This window comes from Mastomys coucha, unplaced genomic scaffold (assembly GCF_008632895.1).
Source record: "Mastomys coucha isolate ucsf_1 unplaced genomic scaffold, UCSF_Mcou_1 pScaffold23, whole genome shotgun sequence".
In the NCBI taxonomy this organism is placed as follows: Eukaryota; Metazoa; Chordata; class Mammalia; order Rodentia; family Muridae; genus Mastomys; species Mastomys coucha.
The window spans coordinates 31599064-31615684 of NW_022196906.1; the positions used below are offsets into that span (position 1 = coordinate 31599064).

At 41.8% G+C, this 16621-nt stretch overlaps 1 protein-coding gene across 2 annotated transcripts in view; it reads left to right on the forward strand.

Annotated features, from left to right (window-relative positions):
• The window catches only part of Siae (sialic acid acetylesterase), a 34936-nt gene that overhangs the window by 948 nt on the left and 17367 nt on the right, over positions 1 to 16621 (forward strand). Inside the window, exons 1-4 of one of the 2 annotated variants that reach the window (XM_031344287.1) lie at positions 2161 to 2424; positions 3293 to 3454; positions 10081 to 10256; positions 14813 to 14951. In XM_031344287.1, coding sequence (XP_031200147.1) covers positions 2418 to 2424; positions 3293 to 3454; positions 10081 to 10256; positions 14813 to 14951 — 484 coding nt within the window. In that variant the 5' untranslated portion in view covers positions 2161 to 2417. Of the gene's footprint in view, positions 1 to 2160; positions 2425 to 3292; positions 3455 to 10080; positions 10257 to 14812; positions 14952 to 16621 lie in introns of those variants that run through there. The other variant, XM_031344286.1, reaches the window with a different exon arrangement.

A 16621-nucleotide genomic window follows, 5' to 3' on the forward strand; every position in this document is an offset into this window, starting at 1 on the left:
CTGAAGGTTGGAGTGGGAAAAATTGGCATGATCGTGTTCTACTCTGGCACCAGACAGACAGCAGCCTGTCGGTGGGCTTTCAGTTTTAAAGCTAGTACCCTGTACTGGTGGCTCCCCATCTCTCAACCCTTTCATGATTTTGGGGGCCCATCATAGGAGGTGGGGAGAAGGTAAAGGCACCAGAGCCACCATTTCCTTAGTTTTTCTTTTAAGGGCTGTCACATTTAATATCACTGTTTTATTTCCTTTGGGCCATATTTGGTGACCTTGATTACCTTGACTGTATTCATTTTCTTTTTTTTTTTTTTGGCCCCAGATCTAGCTCCCTCAGCTCTTCCTCCTACTTCCTACCTAACATCTTTCCTTTAGCACTTTCTTTTGCTCATGTTTTGAAGGCAATAAAAAGTTACATTTGACAGTGAAAGGACCTATACCTTCACTACCCAGTTGGAGAACTATAACCCTGTGAGTTTTTATCGAGACTGCCAGTAAAGTACTCCTTAGTACATCTGCTGGGTTCCCACCAGAAGTGACTATTATCCTAAAATTGTTTGTTAGTCTGCTTATGACAGCGTCTTCCCCAAAGCACTCATTCTTGTTTTCCACTTCAGGTCCCAAAATGAAGGGAAAACTCCAATACCTTAAAAATATCCATGTTTGGATATGCCTGGCGCTTATGAGGTGTGGCTCTTTTGTTCATTGTTCAGTTCCCCAGTATGTTTCTCCATCTTTTCTGCTCAGGGTAGGGTATATAATTTTTCTTTGCATTACCATCACAATGAAACCAGCACAAAGGAAATTGTAATACCTTTGGAATTAGATGACATGGATTCTAATTCTGTCAGAGACTACTTTCTGAGGCCAGTCAAAGACATTACTGTCTTCTGTATCTTAAGAACTCTATCACACGAGTAAGCTCCTAGTAGATTGTAAGATCCTCAGCAGCAGGAATTTTTATCTATTCTTGGAATTATTTTTCCTTCCAGTGTTACAGTCTCAATGTATAAAGTACTAGGTATCACTAGAGAGATATTTATTGAATTCATAGCTGTTCTAATTATTCTTAAAAATTGCTTAATCTTTTTGTACCCTAGTCTCTTGATGTGGTTAGGTTATATCTCTTGATCAGTAAGTAACATAATTATAAAGATCTTTTCCACCTCTAAAGTTTTTTTTGCTCACCATAAATCCATTCACAATGAGGCTCTATAAATGAATGTTGGCAAACACAGACTGGCTTGAAAAGGCGTTCCCCATCCTATGGACTGTAACATTGTTGCCTATGTAAGCAATATTTTCTTCACTCCTTCTAACTCCAGTCCTCTATCCTCTTAGCTCTTATTTATGCCTTTGCTTTTCAGCTTTTGTTCTGTATCTACCCAAGACAGGGCCCTCCCACACATATGCCTCCCGGTTTCCCCAGCAGGCTGCCAACTTGCTTATGCAATTCTGGGATGTTGTGGTCCCAGAGTATTTTGCTCATGGTACATGCATCTTGAGCTTGTTAAGCCTTCTGGATAATCTTTGATTGTCATGTACGCTTCCTGAATGAACTAGCTCTGGAGTGAGAAGGAGAGCTGAGGATTCTTAGGGTTAGCCTGTTACTTAAAGAGCAGTATTATTAGGCCACCAAGCTAGTGAGGGGACCCCCATTAGCTCTACTGCCCTGTTAAGTATAGCCTAGGGGGCCTGCCATCTTTTGTAGCTTCCAGAGAGGAAAATGTCAGCTTTGTTAATTCTAATTTTCATCCCTGTCAATCACTTTTATTAAAAAACAAAACAGAACAAAAACCAGCCAAACCAACCCAAAAAGCCCTTAATTTTGTAAATTATTTTCTTTGGAGGATTTAAAAAACTCTCCCCTGCTGAGACAAATTGGGATGTAAGTTTTATGATTTTCCTACTTAAATTTCTATGAGCTCACTGGGATCATTTGGATCAATGCTTGTTATTTAAAAAGTACTCCGATATAGGCTATGAGTTAAAAATAGAAATGATCTCGTTAAAGTGAATTCTTACTCAGTCTTGTTAGTGACTCTTAGCACAGAATCCAATATGCAAGTATGCCTCCTCTCTTCTTTGCTTGTGAAATGGTGACAAGACCTTTTCTCAGAGATTTTAACCTTCTGTCTCCAGGTCTGCAGCAAAAGATGATCTTATTTTTATCTCCTGATTTATCCAGACTTACTGGAAAGGAAGGATTGTCACAGTCATAAGTGTGGTATACCAGGTCATCAAAGACAACAAACAAACTAAAACAATCAACAAAATGACATCATCATCAACAACAACATAAACAACAGCAAGCCCCAAAGGCTTGAAGGGGTTTGGCACTGATAGGATGGAGAGGAGGAGCTAATGATGGGTACAGCAACATTAGAGGAGCTGTGAGCTGATAGGGTGGAGAGGAGGAGCTAATGATGGGTACAGCAACATTAGAGGAACTGTGAGCTGCTGGGAGTGGGCACAGGGATGGCAAGTTAGGGAAGGAAGTGGCTTATTTTTCTTATAAACACCATCTGTGAGGTGCATGGAAGGTTCATTTTAGTGATTTGAGGAAGGAATGTTAAATTCTAGAGCCACGTTTTAGAGCAAGGGTCAGGGGCTGGCCAAGAACTATGAAGGGGAAGGAAGGAGAGTTTGTATATTAGTTGTTATCCTGGGTTCTAAGTTTCTCTTAATGGTCATGTTCTGCTGTGATTCATGTTGTTGGAAACTGTTCTTTTTTTTTTTTTTTTAAGATTTATTTATTTATTTTATGGCTGTGAGTATACTGTAGCTGTACAGATGGTTGTGAGCCTTCATGTGGTTGTCGGGAATTGAATTTTAGGACCTCTGATCACTCTGGTCAACCCCGCTCGCTTCGGTTGGCCCTGCTTGCTCCTGCTCTGGTCAACTCCACTCGCTCAGCCCCTGCTCACTCCAGCCCAAAGATTTATTTATTATTATTATATAAGTACACTGTAGCTGTCTTCAGACACACCAGAAGAGGATATCAGATCTCATTACAAGTGGTTATGAGCCACCATGTGGTTGCTGGGATTTGAACTCAGGACTTTTGAAAGAGCAGTCAGTGTTCTTACCTGCTGAGCCATCTCGCCAGCCTGGAAACTGTTCTTATTATGTTGTTTATTTAATCTGGAGCAACAAGACCTGGTTTTGGAAGAGTAAAAGGCTTAAGAAGACTCATATTCTTTTGTATAGGGACTATATGTTACTTCTCTTTTACTAGATCCACTTGATGCTGAATCTCCTTGATTATGTTCTCCTACGTGTTTGTTGATATTTTTAGGTATTGGTTTTCGCTTTGCTTCATACATCGATAATTACATGGTGCTTCAGAAGGAGCCTTCAGGGGCGGTGATCTGGGGCTTTGGTACACCTGGGGCCACAGTGACAGTGACCTTGTGCCAAGGTCAGGAAACCATCATGAAGAAAGTGACGAGTGTGAAAGGTAAGGCAGCCTATTCGCTGTTCAGTTATTGTCCTCTTCTGCCACCTGCTGGATTACCTGAAAATCAATGCTTATGGTTCCAGCTCAAATTGTCAGTCCATCAATCCATCCATCATCCATCCATCATCCATCCATTATCCACCCATCATCTATCCATCATCCATCATCCATCCATCCATCCATCACACATCCATCTATCCATCATCCATCATCTATCCGTCATCCATCATCTATCCATCATCCATCCATACATACATCTATTCATCATCCATCTATTTATCTATCTATTCATCCATCCATCCATCCATCCATCCATCCATCCATCCATCCATAAGAGTTATTAGAGTATTTACTATGTGGGTAGGTACTGAAGATACCACAGATGGTAACAAAGCTCAAAGTCCCCTTTGCCAAGGAGCTCATTGAACAGAACAAATTATGTAGTCATTGGATGAACACATAAAATATCTGTGGAGTTCCAAGAGCTAGAGAAGACATCCACTTCAATATAGTTGCTATGGAAAGTTGTCACAGAAAATGATAGTTGGGATGAACTGTACATGCAAGAGAGGCAGGTAGTTTAGAGGTGAGAGGGTGGCTCAGAGGCTAAGAGCTCATGCTGCTCTTGCAGAGGACCTGTGTTTAGTTTCCAGCACCCACCTAGATAGGGTGACTCATAACTCCTTGTAACTCCAGCTCCAGGGGATCTGATGCCCTCTTTTGGCTACTCTGGGCACATAGACACACAAGTACATGCACACGCACGTACACACACACACACAAAATAAAGTTGAAATAAGTTCTGCTACTATTTTAGAAAAGAGTCAATTTGGAGATCTTGTGAAGAACTTGAATTTTTAGTTTACTGTCTGAGTTCTGATTCTGACTGTTATTTTTAGGTATGTAATTTAATAAAATATTAAATATCTCTGTGACAGTTTGTTTTCCATGTATAAAGTGGGGGTAGTACTAATTCTTAATGGATTATTATGAGGAGTAAATGCATATAAAGTAGTTGGAACAATGCTTGGCACATTAACTTGAGTGGTCATTATTGTTATCACTACTGCTACTATTATTTATTCAGTCATTCAAATATTTATTGAGTTCCTACTATGTGCGAGATACTGTGCTAGTTACTGATGATGAAGTGATGAATAAAACAGATGTAGCCTATTGCTTAATGAAGCCTGAAGGTTAGAGGAGGAGGCAGAAAAATAAAGAGCACTTGTAGTTCTGTGAGATATGTACCACAGTAAGGAAGGACAGAATATGTGTTTTTGAATGTGTGTGTGTGTGTGTGTGTGTGAGAGAGAGAGAGAGAGAGGGGGGGGGGAGAGGGAGAGAGAGAAGGAGAGAGATTGAGAGATTGAGAGAGAGAGAGAGAAAGAGAGAGAGAAAGAGAGAGAGAGAGAGAAAGAGATTGAGAGAGATTGAGAGAGAGAGTGCTTAGCAAGGTATACAGTAATGGACTTAGTTTAAGGCTGGTCTTGAAAGAGGGAACATCCTGGATATAGACACAGGGCTTAGAGTAATCAGTAACACTGGAGAAATCCCATGGAGGTAGGTTGGTCTGGGACACTGGGCTAAGTGACTGATGATGGGTGCCAGTAGTCGGGCCAGTATGGCAGCTCGTTTGTCTCTGCTAAAGCATTTAAACCCTGGGTCTGTAGACTTTAAGCAATAAAGGCACATGAGCAGACTGATAGGGTTGACAGAGCTGTTAGGAGGCTCTTATGACATACAGATACACATGAAGAGGCCTTGACCTGAGAGAGTAGCTGTGAGGATGAAGGTTCAAGGTGAGAACAAAGAGGTCTCTCTGAGGAAGGGATAAAGATGTAGAAGAGTGGATGCTGGGAACTAAACTCAGATCCATTACAAGAGCAGCGTGTTCTCTTAACAGCTGAGCTATCTCTCCAGCCTCTTTGTGATCTGTAAGATACACTGAAAGTGAAGAATTCCAAAACTGCCTATGCTCTGTGCCTAGTTTTTTTTTTTTTTCTGTAGCTGAGAATTATATTGAAGTTCTTGTTCTTCTACTTCTGTTCCCTAAAGGGTGGGATCATAGGAATAAACTACCACACCCAGGTTACATAGTGCTGGGGACTGAATCCAGGGCATTATACATGCTAGGCAAGTACTCTCTCTGCTATATTCCCAGTCTACTTTTGAAAGCATATGAAATTGTGGGTTTAATTGTTGGCATTTCACACATATGTATCATTGTATTTTGCTCATATTCACTCGCCTGCCCTTCCTCCACCCCTTGCCTGACTTATCCTTAGTCATTTTTGAGACAGGATTTGTCTGTGTAGCTATGGCTGTCCTGGAACTTGCTCTGTAGACCAGGCTGGCTACATATTAATTTTCATAGATTTTTAGTCAGTTTATATTCCTATTGGTAGTAAATAAGGTTCCTCTTCCCCACATCCTCATCAGTATCGGATGTCATTTGTTTTCTTAATGATAGTCATTGTGACTGAGGTGCCATCGACTTTACTCCTTCTTCCCCATTTACTATAACCAAGTCTCAAGAGGGACATTTGCCCTCTTCTTCACTGTAGAACTATTGAATGCAAGTCACAGGTTCTGTTTGTTCCAGAGGAGCAAGAATAATACAAGGCTATAACTTTAGAACCCACCCTAAGGTGTACCTGCCACAACATGGTATGGCTTATATCATTTTCATAAACAGTTTTACTTATATAAAGCATTGATTTTTTTCTTATTTCATTGTTTGGTGGTGGTAGATTTGAATTGTAAGCTATAGAATAAAATGTAGGTCAGCTGGGCAGTGGTGGCACATGCCTTTAATCCCAGCACTTGGGGTTTCTGAGTTCGAGGACAGCCTGGTCTACAGAGTGAGTTCCAGGACATCCAGGGCTGTACAGAGAAACCCTGTCTTGAAAAAAAAAAAAGAATAAATGTAGGTTGTAAGGGATGGTTTATGCAGTAAGGCATCTTTCACCTTCAAGCCATATTTAAAAGCCACAGGATCATGTTTCAGTGGATGAAGAGTCAGGTTTGGTGTGGAGAAATGAAGAGAGCTGTTTTTTGTGAGCCCTAGGTTATCCTTTTAGGAAGATAAAGGCCATGGGTACCCCTTCCCCTTCTTGGTATTCACCACAATAACCTGAAAAAAATTAACATTTGATTTGATTAATAAGAAGAAAAGCAAGAAAATGCTTTATGACTAATCATGTCTCTGAACAAATTATTTTCATTTTGTCCTTGTGATTATGGTTTCCGTCTTGAGTTAACTGGGGAAGATGGAGAGAAAAAGGTAGACAGCTCTATCTTTGTGGATGCCCTTAGCTATAATATGCAGATCAGTTATCAGAGGCAAACCACCAGCCATGCTGTTATATGTGAAATCATGAAGCCCTAGTCAATTTGCATGGCTTTCTTATCAGCGTAACCCAGGGTTGGAGTTCATCTTTGTCATTTACCTGATGGAGTGCTCGACAAAATGTTTGTAGGCTAAGTAGTGGTAAAATGATGACAAGAGATTGATCTTCCTAGATGGTAGAAGAAAGAATGTAAGAACACAGAGGTTTGAATACAGTGAAAATGAAAACTTAGACAAACTTGGGCCTGGACTGGCCAAAGAGGAAAACAGGTAGCAAATGACTACTGTTCATAAGGCAGAGCCAGAGCAGCTGTGGCTCAGAAGGCCAAGAACCAGCAGAAAGCCCATTGGATGTTCTTGAAATCAGTGATGGTGAGCTTTATGGCTGGGGGCGTGGAATTACTATTTGAACTCATCCTCGTAGACTTGATGGGTTAACATACTTTTAAAAAGCTCTTAAGTGCCCTAAGGCATGCTCCTCATCATGTACCCTGTTCTGAACTGATAATCCAAAGACCAACTCTCCTCATGGAACATGGTGGCTTCTGACTTTAGAATCCCACCCTTGCCCTGGGTCTAAGACATCACAGGGTTATACTTACTGCAGACAGTATACACATAGAAGCAGATCCTATAGTTGGTATGAGTTATCTCTTGAGCTCATGAGCCCATCAGTGAATTCTCTGCAGTGCAAGTTCCTCCCGCTTTACAGTATTGTGTCAGGGCATATTTTTCTTTTTCTTAAATGGGAGAGGAAAAATGCTAGAAAGCAAAAGACCTTAGGCTTGCTGGCCAAGAAGGAAGCTTTTTGAGAAGTTGAAGGAAAATTTCTCTGGTACAAAAGATGTTGGGATCACGACTCATTCTCCAGGTTCAGCTTTCCTCAGGTCCTAGGCCCTACCTGGAGCTCATTCATTTCCTGGCTGTAGTGAAATGGTGGTGATGCTTTGCCAATTTCCTTTCCTTTTTTTTTTTTTTTTTTTTTTTTTTTTTTTTTTTTTTTTTTTTTTTTTTTTTTGTTGTTGTTGTTGTCTTTTTTGGTTTTTGAGACAGGGTTTCTTTGTGTAGCCCTGGCTGTCCTGAAACTCACTCTGTAGACCAGACTGGTCTCGAACTCAGAAATCTGCTTGCCTCTGCTTCCTAAGTGCTAGGATTAAAGGCATGCACCACCACTACCTGGCTTCCTTTCCTTTTCCTATCTTTTTGTTGTTAGACATTGTCTTAGTTAGGGTTTTATTTGAAGAGATCCCATGACCATGGCAACTCTACAAAGGAAAACATTTACTTGGGGATGACTCACAAGTTCAGAGGTTTAGTTCATTGTTGTCATGGCGGGCTGTATGGTAGTGCATGGGCAGACGTGGTGCTGGGGAAGGAGCTGAGAGATCTACATCAGGGTTGGCAGGCAGAAGTCAGAGAGAGAGACTTGAGCCTCATTGAATACTGAAACCCCAAAAGCCCAATTCCTCCAAGGCTCCACCTACTCCAACAAGGCCACACACCTCCTAATGCCTCTTCTTAAGCATTCAAATATATGAGCCTTTGGGGCCAATCTTATTCAAACCACCATAGACATGCACACTTGTCACTAGCCATGTGTGTTGAAAAAGCTAAGAGAAAATACCTAAGTAATAGCTCTGAATGCACTGGATGAATACAGGAGGCTAAGAACTAGCCCTGCGTTAGGTTCTCTGGCTGTTGACCTCATCAGCATGCATGAACAGTGCTATTGTTGGAAGGACAGAGCCTCAGTAAGGTGTGTCAGTACAGGGAGCCTGGAAAGACCTTGGCAAGCCTGTATTAGGACAGATTGGAACGTCTGCCTGTTCATAAGTGTGAGCCATACGGAGCACATCACACCTGTGCCACACAATCTGTACTCGCTGCCCACTGTTTCCAAAACAGTGATTTTTCTGGTTTAGGTTGAATTTTGCATTTTATATGCTGATGCCTGGCTATTGGTCAGAGAAACACAATAGTGAGCACGTGGTCCTGGGTTTAGCTGACCTTCTGGAGGCAGAGCTCCAGGCTCAGCTCATACAGCTCTTCAGAGGACCAAATATTTAGACATTTCCCCTAGCATTCCAAGCAACTTTCAGTTTTTCTACTAATTTGCAAGGGCTCATCTGGACATTTCCTGCTTCTGCTTAGTTGTTGCTGGCTAGGAGAAACCTCGGACAGTGTCCAGCATGGAGTAGGCACTCGAATGGTATTTCTATAATTATTTCTTCTCATAGGCTAGGGCAGTAACATTACATTGCTCTATGTCCTGGTCTCCGCCTTCTTTCCCTTCGGATTTACATTGATCTGATGGCAACCGAGAAGCCAGATTATGTTTGACACTTTTATGTTAAAATGTTGCTTTCTCTGCCTTTTCTAGGTTCCTGTTTCACCGCTCCAGTGTTTTCATGTTTCCTGGTTCTTTTTTCCTCTTAAATCTCTGTGTATGATGTTGATAGCAGTGATCCAGTGGCTGAGAAGAAGGGCAATGGGAGGTGTGGTTTCTAGGAAGCAAGCTATGAATGTCTAAAATAGGGTCTTTCATGGCTTCTCATTTCTTTAGTGGTGTCGCAGAACCTCAAGTCTTGTCCGTGACTCTGAAATATTCGATTGGGCCAGTTAAAACATCCTTTTCACTGAGATCAATTTATACGCTTCCTACTACTTGTTGATGTGTCCATTTCTCCATGCACCTGTTCATTGATGGGAGAACCCAGTGCCACTGACTGTATTAATACTTGTTAGCAACATGGAAGGAGGCAGCGATAGATGGCAAGGGTGACCCTGCTTAGTAAAGGGAAGATTCAAATTAGAAATGATCTTCTGAACCTGTGGTCACATGTGATTGGATAATTGCAAGTTAGTTCAGGGTGCTGTGTAAATCAGAAAGATTAGATTATGGTAATATTGACAGTTGGATGGTGTAATGAGAATTTCTGTTTTATGTTTTTTTTTTTTCCTTGTCAACTAACCGTCCCTGAATTTTTAATCTAAGTGTATTTTTGTCTCTCCTAATTTAGGATTATAACTGGGTAACTAGTTTTTCTTGTAAATGCCTTAGTTAAAAATAAGAAGGGATTGGTACAGATTAAGGATAAAGAGGCTGCTGTTCTCAGCAGCTCCATCGCCCTTGCCTGGAATTTGGCCAATCCTTACAGAGTTGCACACTCTTTACCACAGAGCCTGTCCTGGGCTTAGCCACCCATGAGGTCGCTGTTTAACTCCACTTTAGGTGTTTGGTTGATTAACCCCTTGGATTCTGTTCTTGTTTCAGAATCCCCCAATACCTGGATGGTGGTACTGGATCCTATGAAGCCGGGGGGACCTTTCGAAGTGATGGCACAGCAGACTTTGGGGACAATGAATTTCACCCTGAGAGTCCATGATGTCTTATTTGGAGATGTCTGGCTTTGCAGTGGGCAGAGTAACATGCAGATGACTGTTCTACAGGTAACAGAGCATCTCAGCTGACAATCAGTGTCGGTGCTAATGAAGGAGAAGGAAGAAGAAGTAACAGGGAGAAGGAAGGCTGCTTCTGGTCACTAAGAGCTTACCATGTGCAGGATCCAGTCTGAGTGCTTTAAGTAATTTGATTTCACAACCTAAAGAAGTAAGCCATTATTTGGCACTAATTGTGCTTATATACTAGGTTTTCTCCCTAAAAAGTTAAAGGTTACTGCTATCCCTAGCTCTATCATTCAAGCTGGTTTATCTTTTCTTGACTATCTATTTCTCTGTTTTTGAGATATATTTGAGTTTGAGGTTGAGGAATCTGAACAACCAAACCATGATTTCCTTTCATTTCTCTCTTTGATAAAGGTATGAATTAGATGGGCTGGAGAGGTGGCTCAGTGGTAAAGATCTCTCACTGGCTGTTCTTACAGAGGACCCAGGTCCAATTCCCAACAACCACATGGCAGCTCACACCTGTTTGTAACTTCAGTTGGAGGAGACCCAAAGACATACATGCAGGCAAAACATCAATGCACATAAAATAAAAAGAAATCATTTAAGAAAGCATAAACTAGAGTACTTTTAAATGCTTTAAGGCTTCTTGTTTTGCTTCTACAGCTTTTATTCTTTGTAGTTTCATTATTCTCTTTAAGAAAACCTATTATTAAACAATGAAATTTAAAAGATTCATACACACACATATATATTTCATTTTATTCATGTTTTCTAATTCAAAAATCCAAATTTCTGTAATAAAAATCTTCCTAACTTTGTGAACTCTTACTTCCTGTCTTAAATATATGGAAGTATTTTGAATTGAAGTGCCTATGAAGATGGCCTGGACCTTGTTGGCATGTTTGAATAGACATGGATGTGAGGTTTTACCATGCTAACAAGCATGGCTTTGTACAGAAGTGGAATTGCTGTTAACTCATTAGAGAAGGCAGTGCTTTCCTTCATGCTTAAATTGTACTTCTGTGTTTTCACAGAAAGGCAAGGACCAGATCTGTTTATATCTATATAGTAACTTTCTCAATAGCAGGCTATGCCAAGGATCCCATCCCATTTTCTGTCAAGCTAAATCAGATCTTGATTGCTAAGCGTAAACATTCTTTCTGCCTGGAATTTTTTCTTGAGCATCTTCTGAATTAAGTTGGGACTGAGAGCTCTGAGATGGAGGAGAACAGAAAAGAGATCCCATCTGAAATATATGTGCTATCTTTCTCTCTCTCTCTCTCTCTCTCTCTCTCTCTCTCTCTCTCTCTCTCTCTCCTCTCAATCACTCAATCAATGAGGCACTTAGTTTGCAAGGCAGTATTTTAGGTGTTGATAGTACCAAAAGCCACATTTTCCAGTCTTTTAACAGTTTGCAGAACCTTATTTCTCGATAGGAAAAATGCATTACACTCCCCCCTTGCTTTTGCTCCTTTCCCTGTACAGATTCCCAGCACACATAAGCACACGAGCACAGCATCTCTTTTTCCTTCCCTCCCTCCATGTGCCATTTTGAGGAGGTAAGATTCTCACTATAACCTACCCCTCTTCACATTCAAAGAAGGAAATGGCAGATTGTATGCCCATCTTGTTGTTAGGGTAAAGTGGAATTTTAAAGCTGAATGTTATTTATAACACCAAGTGAGATGTTTATAAATGGAGAAAAGTCTAAATGTTCATCTGCCACCTCAGGGTAGGTCTCAGATATTTCTAGTGAGGCTCAGGAAAAGATGGCCAATATCAGACAAGAAGCCCAAATTTTCAATCACTTGCCACTCCCTCTTTCTTATTTTACACATGGAGAGATTGATATATGGAAGAGAGGGATGGAAATGACATCCCAATGGCAGGCTTTTAGAAGTGTGGTGGGTGGCTTATTTACAGTAATTATCTCAACCTTAGAACTGATTTAGTTGGAGGTGAAACAAGGTACTAAGTCTCCAAACTCTTCCACGTTAATTACTAAATTACTAGATGTCTGTCCATCACATACCTAAGTGTGGGCATGCACACATGTTTACATTTGCACATACACACACATGCACATACACACACCCACACCCACCTTGTTTCCTCCTTACAGGCCCCATGCTAACATCCTCTGAGGGAAATAGATTCTTGACGTGTCTTCATTAATTCAAGAATGTGGTATAAAGGTTACAAAATGAACACTGGTGCGCAGCTGCTTTGATGGGGAATGGTCTGGTCCCTTGAGAGACTGTGGTGCTCTCCCTCAGCCCAGGCAGTGCTAATGACTTCAAATACCTTGGTATTCATTTACATCCTCATTTAAATACTTGGTAGGGCAATAATTACACTGAGGTGTTTGATGAGATGAAATCTGATCTCAGCAGATGGAGTAAGGCTTCCCTTTCATCAGCAGGGAAACCAAGTGTCATTTAAATGAAAATCTTCCTGAAATCTCTTTATTCCTAAGTTTGCTGCCAATATCCCAGAGGAAATTCTTCCATCAAAAAGGCAGTGCTATTGGGAAAGGGGACCAGTTTCAGACACAATTGTTATAAGGTTCGGCAGGAATTTTCCCCACCCCCATATTTGTTAACACCCAGCTTTCAGGTTTTTTCAAATGTGAAAAGAGATGGAAGCCTTCCAGCTAATGTTTTGGATCCAGTGCCACGTGCTGGTAACAATACCGGAGAATGCCAGCCACCCTGACTCCATTGCCCTGGCAGAACTCAGGCACACTTAGGAATGGGGCACGCTTTCCCATCCTGCCTTCCCAAGCTGGCGGCTCATTGCTAGGAGCTGCTTGCATTCCCAGGCAGTGCGGAAGCTGGTGTGGGCGGAGAGAAGGAAAGCAGCTTCATCCACCGTTTCCATGGAAGCAACATACGATGCTTCGTGCTCAGTGCAGAGCTGAATTTCAAAGGAGGTGACTTTTTACAGGTACTTAACTGCTGAAAAATAATTTCCCTGCCAGAGTACACTGTGAGCACATCAGCTTGTTTCTCTTCACCATCAATTTTCCATTAAATCTTCCAGATAAGATCCTGAAGACAGGTCAGGATTTCCAATGGAATTTTCCTGAGACTGTGCATAAGCTCTGTCCTGAGTATGTAGACCTTGACCAGTTGGAGTTGCTGCCACCCAGGAGGCACATCAGACCCAAGAGCAGTCTCATTTGCATGTGGTTATGCAGTTGGCTGCAACCGGGCACAGCGGTCAAGTCAGAGGCAGCATATTTCTGTGAAATGCTGTGGGGCACCCTGGCTGCTTTATCCTTTCTGTTTTCTTGTACTGTGGGTTGGAAGGCCAGCTGTATTCTCTGTGGTGGGTGGGAGGGAAAGCAAAGCAGCTGCAGTTTCTGTGGCTGGAGGCCAACGATAGGATACTTGCCTCCTGTGCCTTGCAGTGGCAGCCGGACTCAGCTGGAGAGCCTGTTCCCCGAGGCAAATCCTAACTGGGCTTCCTGATGATCCTGTTGGCCCTTTGTTTAAAGAAGCTGGACTGCTGTGTGTGTGTGTGTGTGTGTGTGTGTGTTGGGGGGGTGGGAGGATAGAGAGGACTCAAGAGAAAACATGTACACAAATCCAAAAGCAAATCAAGATATTGCTCATCTATTCTTTTTAAAAATCAACAACAATAACAATAACACAACAACCCAACAACAATAACCCAGCAATAACCTAGAACAACTCAACAACAATTCAAGAAACCAAGGTGAAAGGAAATAGTGGTACCTTAATAGTGGAATGGGACTTAAGAGACCTAATAAGTAAGTCACTCAATACGGTGCACACATTCTAGCCCAGAATAACCCCAGACCACTGTGTCATCAGGGTTCTTGAAGTGGCTTGAGAAAATGTGGTTTCTTTGGACAGACACATTTCTCTCAGTCAGAAGCCTTCCCCTGGGTATCCCTTTTCAGATTACCTTAGTTGCCAACCTTTTCCTTGGTGACTACTCCCCAGGACTGAGGTGGCGATAACCTCGTTGCCATTTCTTTGGTGTGTTTCTTTGGGATCTTTTTTCTTTTTGTTTTTGTTTTTTTGTATGGTATATAGATTACATAAGTCATGGCCTCTTTTATGTTGTCTCCACAGAGATTCCCTAAATACCATTGTTAATTCAAGTGCATTGTGAGGTCAGTTAGGAGAAGAGCAAGTCTTTTAGTTTTAAGTTAAAGTAATCTGTGGGTTGCAAGATATAGCATAGTGGTTAAGGGTTTACCTGGCGTTCACTAGGTCCTAGGTTCAGTCCCCAGAACCATGGGGAAAAAGATAATGTAATTCATAGTGTTCTTTAGCCTCATGCTTATACAGCTGTTCTTGTCCAGGATAGGCCTGCTGTAGACGAGCACAGGTTTCATTGTTTGTGAACTGTCTTCTGGAATGTGATTCATCTCATTGTCTCTGTTGGACAAAAACACCTGGATCCAGGGTGTTCCGTATAACCCATTACTGATTTTGGTTATTCACTTATTCTCAGTATATCCAAGTGTCAGAAGGAATTCTGTGGATCAGAAGATGTGTTTACTGAGAAGCTGCAAGGCAATTTCCCCTCTCTCAGATTAATGGACCCTCTCATTTCTCCTCCAGATCTTCAATGCCTCCAAGGAGTTGTCTGACACTGCCTCCTACCAGTCTGTGCGCATCTTCTCTGTCTCCCTCACCCAGGCGGAGGAGGAGCTGGATGACCTTAATGAGGTTGACCTGTCATGGTCCAAGCCCACTGCAGGTATGTGAGTGCCTCAGCATGCCCTCCTTCAGGCAATGGCTTAGTGACTTAAGTAGAACCTGTAGCCCCTGAATTTGGTTCTACTTATTATTACAGAAGTATCCTTTTATTCCTTTTGAATTTCCATCCCATTCCTGATGATCACTGTTACATTTTTCTTCCCAAGGACCCACCCTGAATCTTCCCCACTGAGTTCAGGAAATGGCACTTCATTTTCTTCTTTTTCTTTTTTCTTTTTTGAGAACAGTACTGATGCTGTTCAACATGAGGTGGGTCTGGGTCTTCCTCCATCATGGTTCCCCTACTCCCCTGCCTATGTCTGAGGACATCTCACTGTCCTCTCCAAGTGAACTAGGATCTGCTCCACCTCCCCTCAGGGCCTTCTGTCTTCCCTTGGGTTTTATTCTCCATTTCTCTATGAGAGAAACACAGACTCTGTATTTCGTGGCTCTGCCTCCTCTACTGCAGGTTGTGCACAAGTCCAAGGACACAGCAGCAAGTACGCCAGACACACAGTGCCTGCTGCAAAGGTTCAGCCTTGTTCTTTATTCCACAAAACAAGACAAAGGCAAATACAGCAGCCCCTTTCTCTGCAAGCCCATCCATCACTGGCTTCTCAGTTTGTGGAGTATCTTTTGTTTCATTCTTCTCCTGCCTCCACAGCATTCACTCTTTTTGTTTTGGTCTTTTTTTTTTTTTTTTTTTTTTTTTTTTTTTTTTGGTTTTTTTTTTTTTTTTTTTTCTTTTTTCTTTTTGTAGACATGGTTTCTCTTTGTGGCCCTCGCTGTCCAGGAACTTGCTCTGTAGACTAGGCTGTCCTCAAACTTAGAGATCCATCTGCCTACCTCTGCCTACAGCGTGCTAGGAATAAAGGGGATTAAAAGGGATTAATGGCAGGTACCACCATCACCACCACCTGGGGAAACCTAGTTCACTCTGTAGGTCAAGGCTTGCCATGTAAGCACCAGGACCTGAATTCAGAACACCAGCACTCATTTAAAAGGCAGATGTGGCAGCATATATCTCATCACAGGGGAGGCAGAGGCAGAGTGATCTCTGGGGGTTACTGGCCAGTCAGCCTAGCTGAATAAATAGTTCGAGGCAATTTTAAAACAAATGAGTGAATGAATAAGTGAGTGAATGAGGTAGAGGATGATTGAGGAAGATACCTGACATTGACCTCTGCCTTCCACATATGTGCACATACATACTTGCACATCTTGACACATACACGTGCATGTAATTTACATACAAATAAACAAATCCTTGTCTATTCTCTGGTCTCTTAACCTCCTTTTATCCTTTTTAGTTATCTCTCTCCTCTACCTACTAGTTAGTAGGCTACTCACAGCCACCCAACACAAGCATATACATATTTCCTGTGATTATATCCTAGACATTAGAGACACAGTTATGAATGAGATGAAGTCTCTCCAGAACTAATAGAAATACTGCTCTAGTGCTGTGAGATACCATGACCAAAGCAACTTATAGAAGGTAACATTTAATTGGGGGCTTGCTTACAGCTTCAGAGGGTTAGTCCATTATCATCATTGCAGGGAATGTGGCCACATGTAGGCATGGTACTGGAGATGTAGCTGATACTACATCCTGATTTGTAGGCAGAGAAAAAGAGAGAGAGAGAGAGAGAGAGAGAGAGAGAGAGAGAG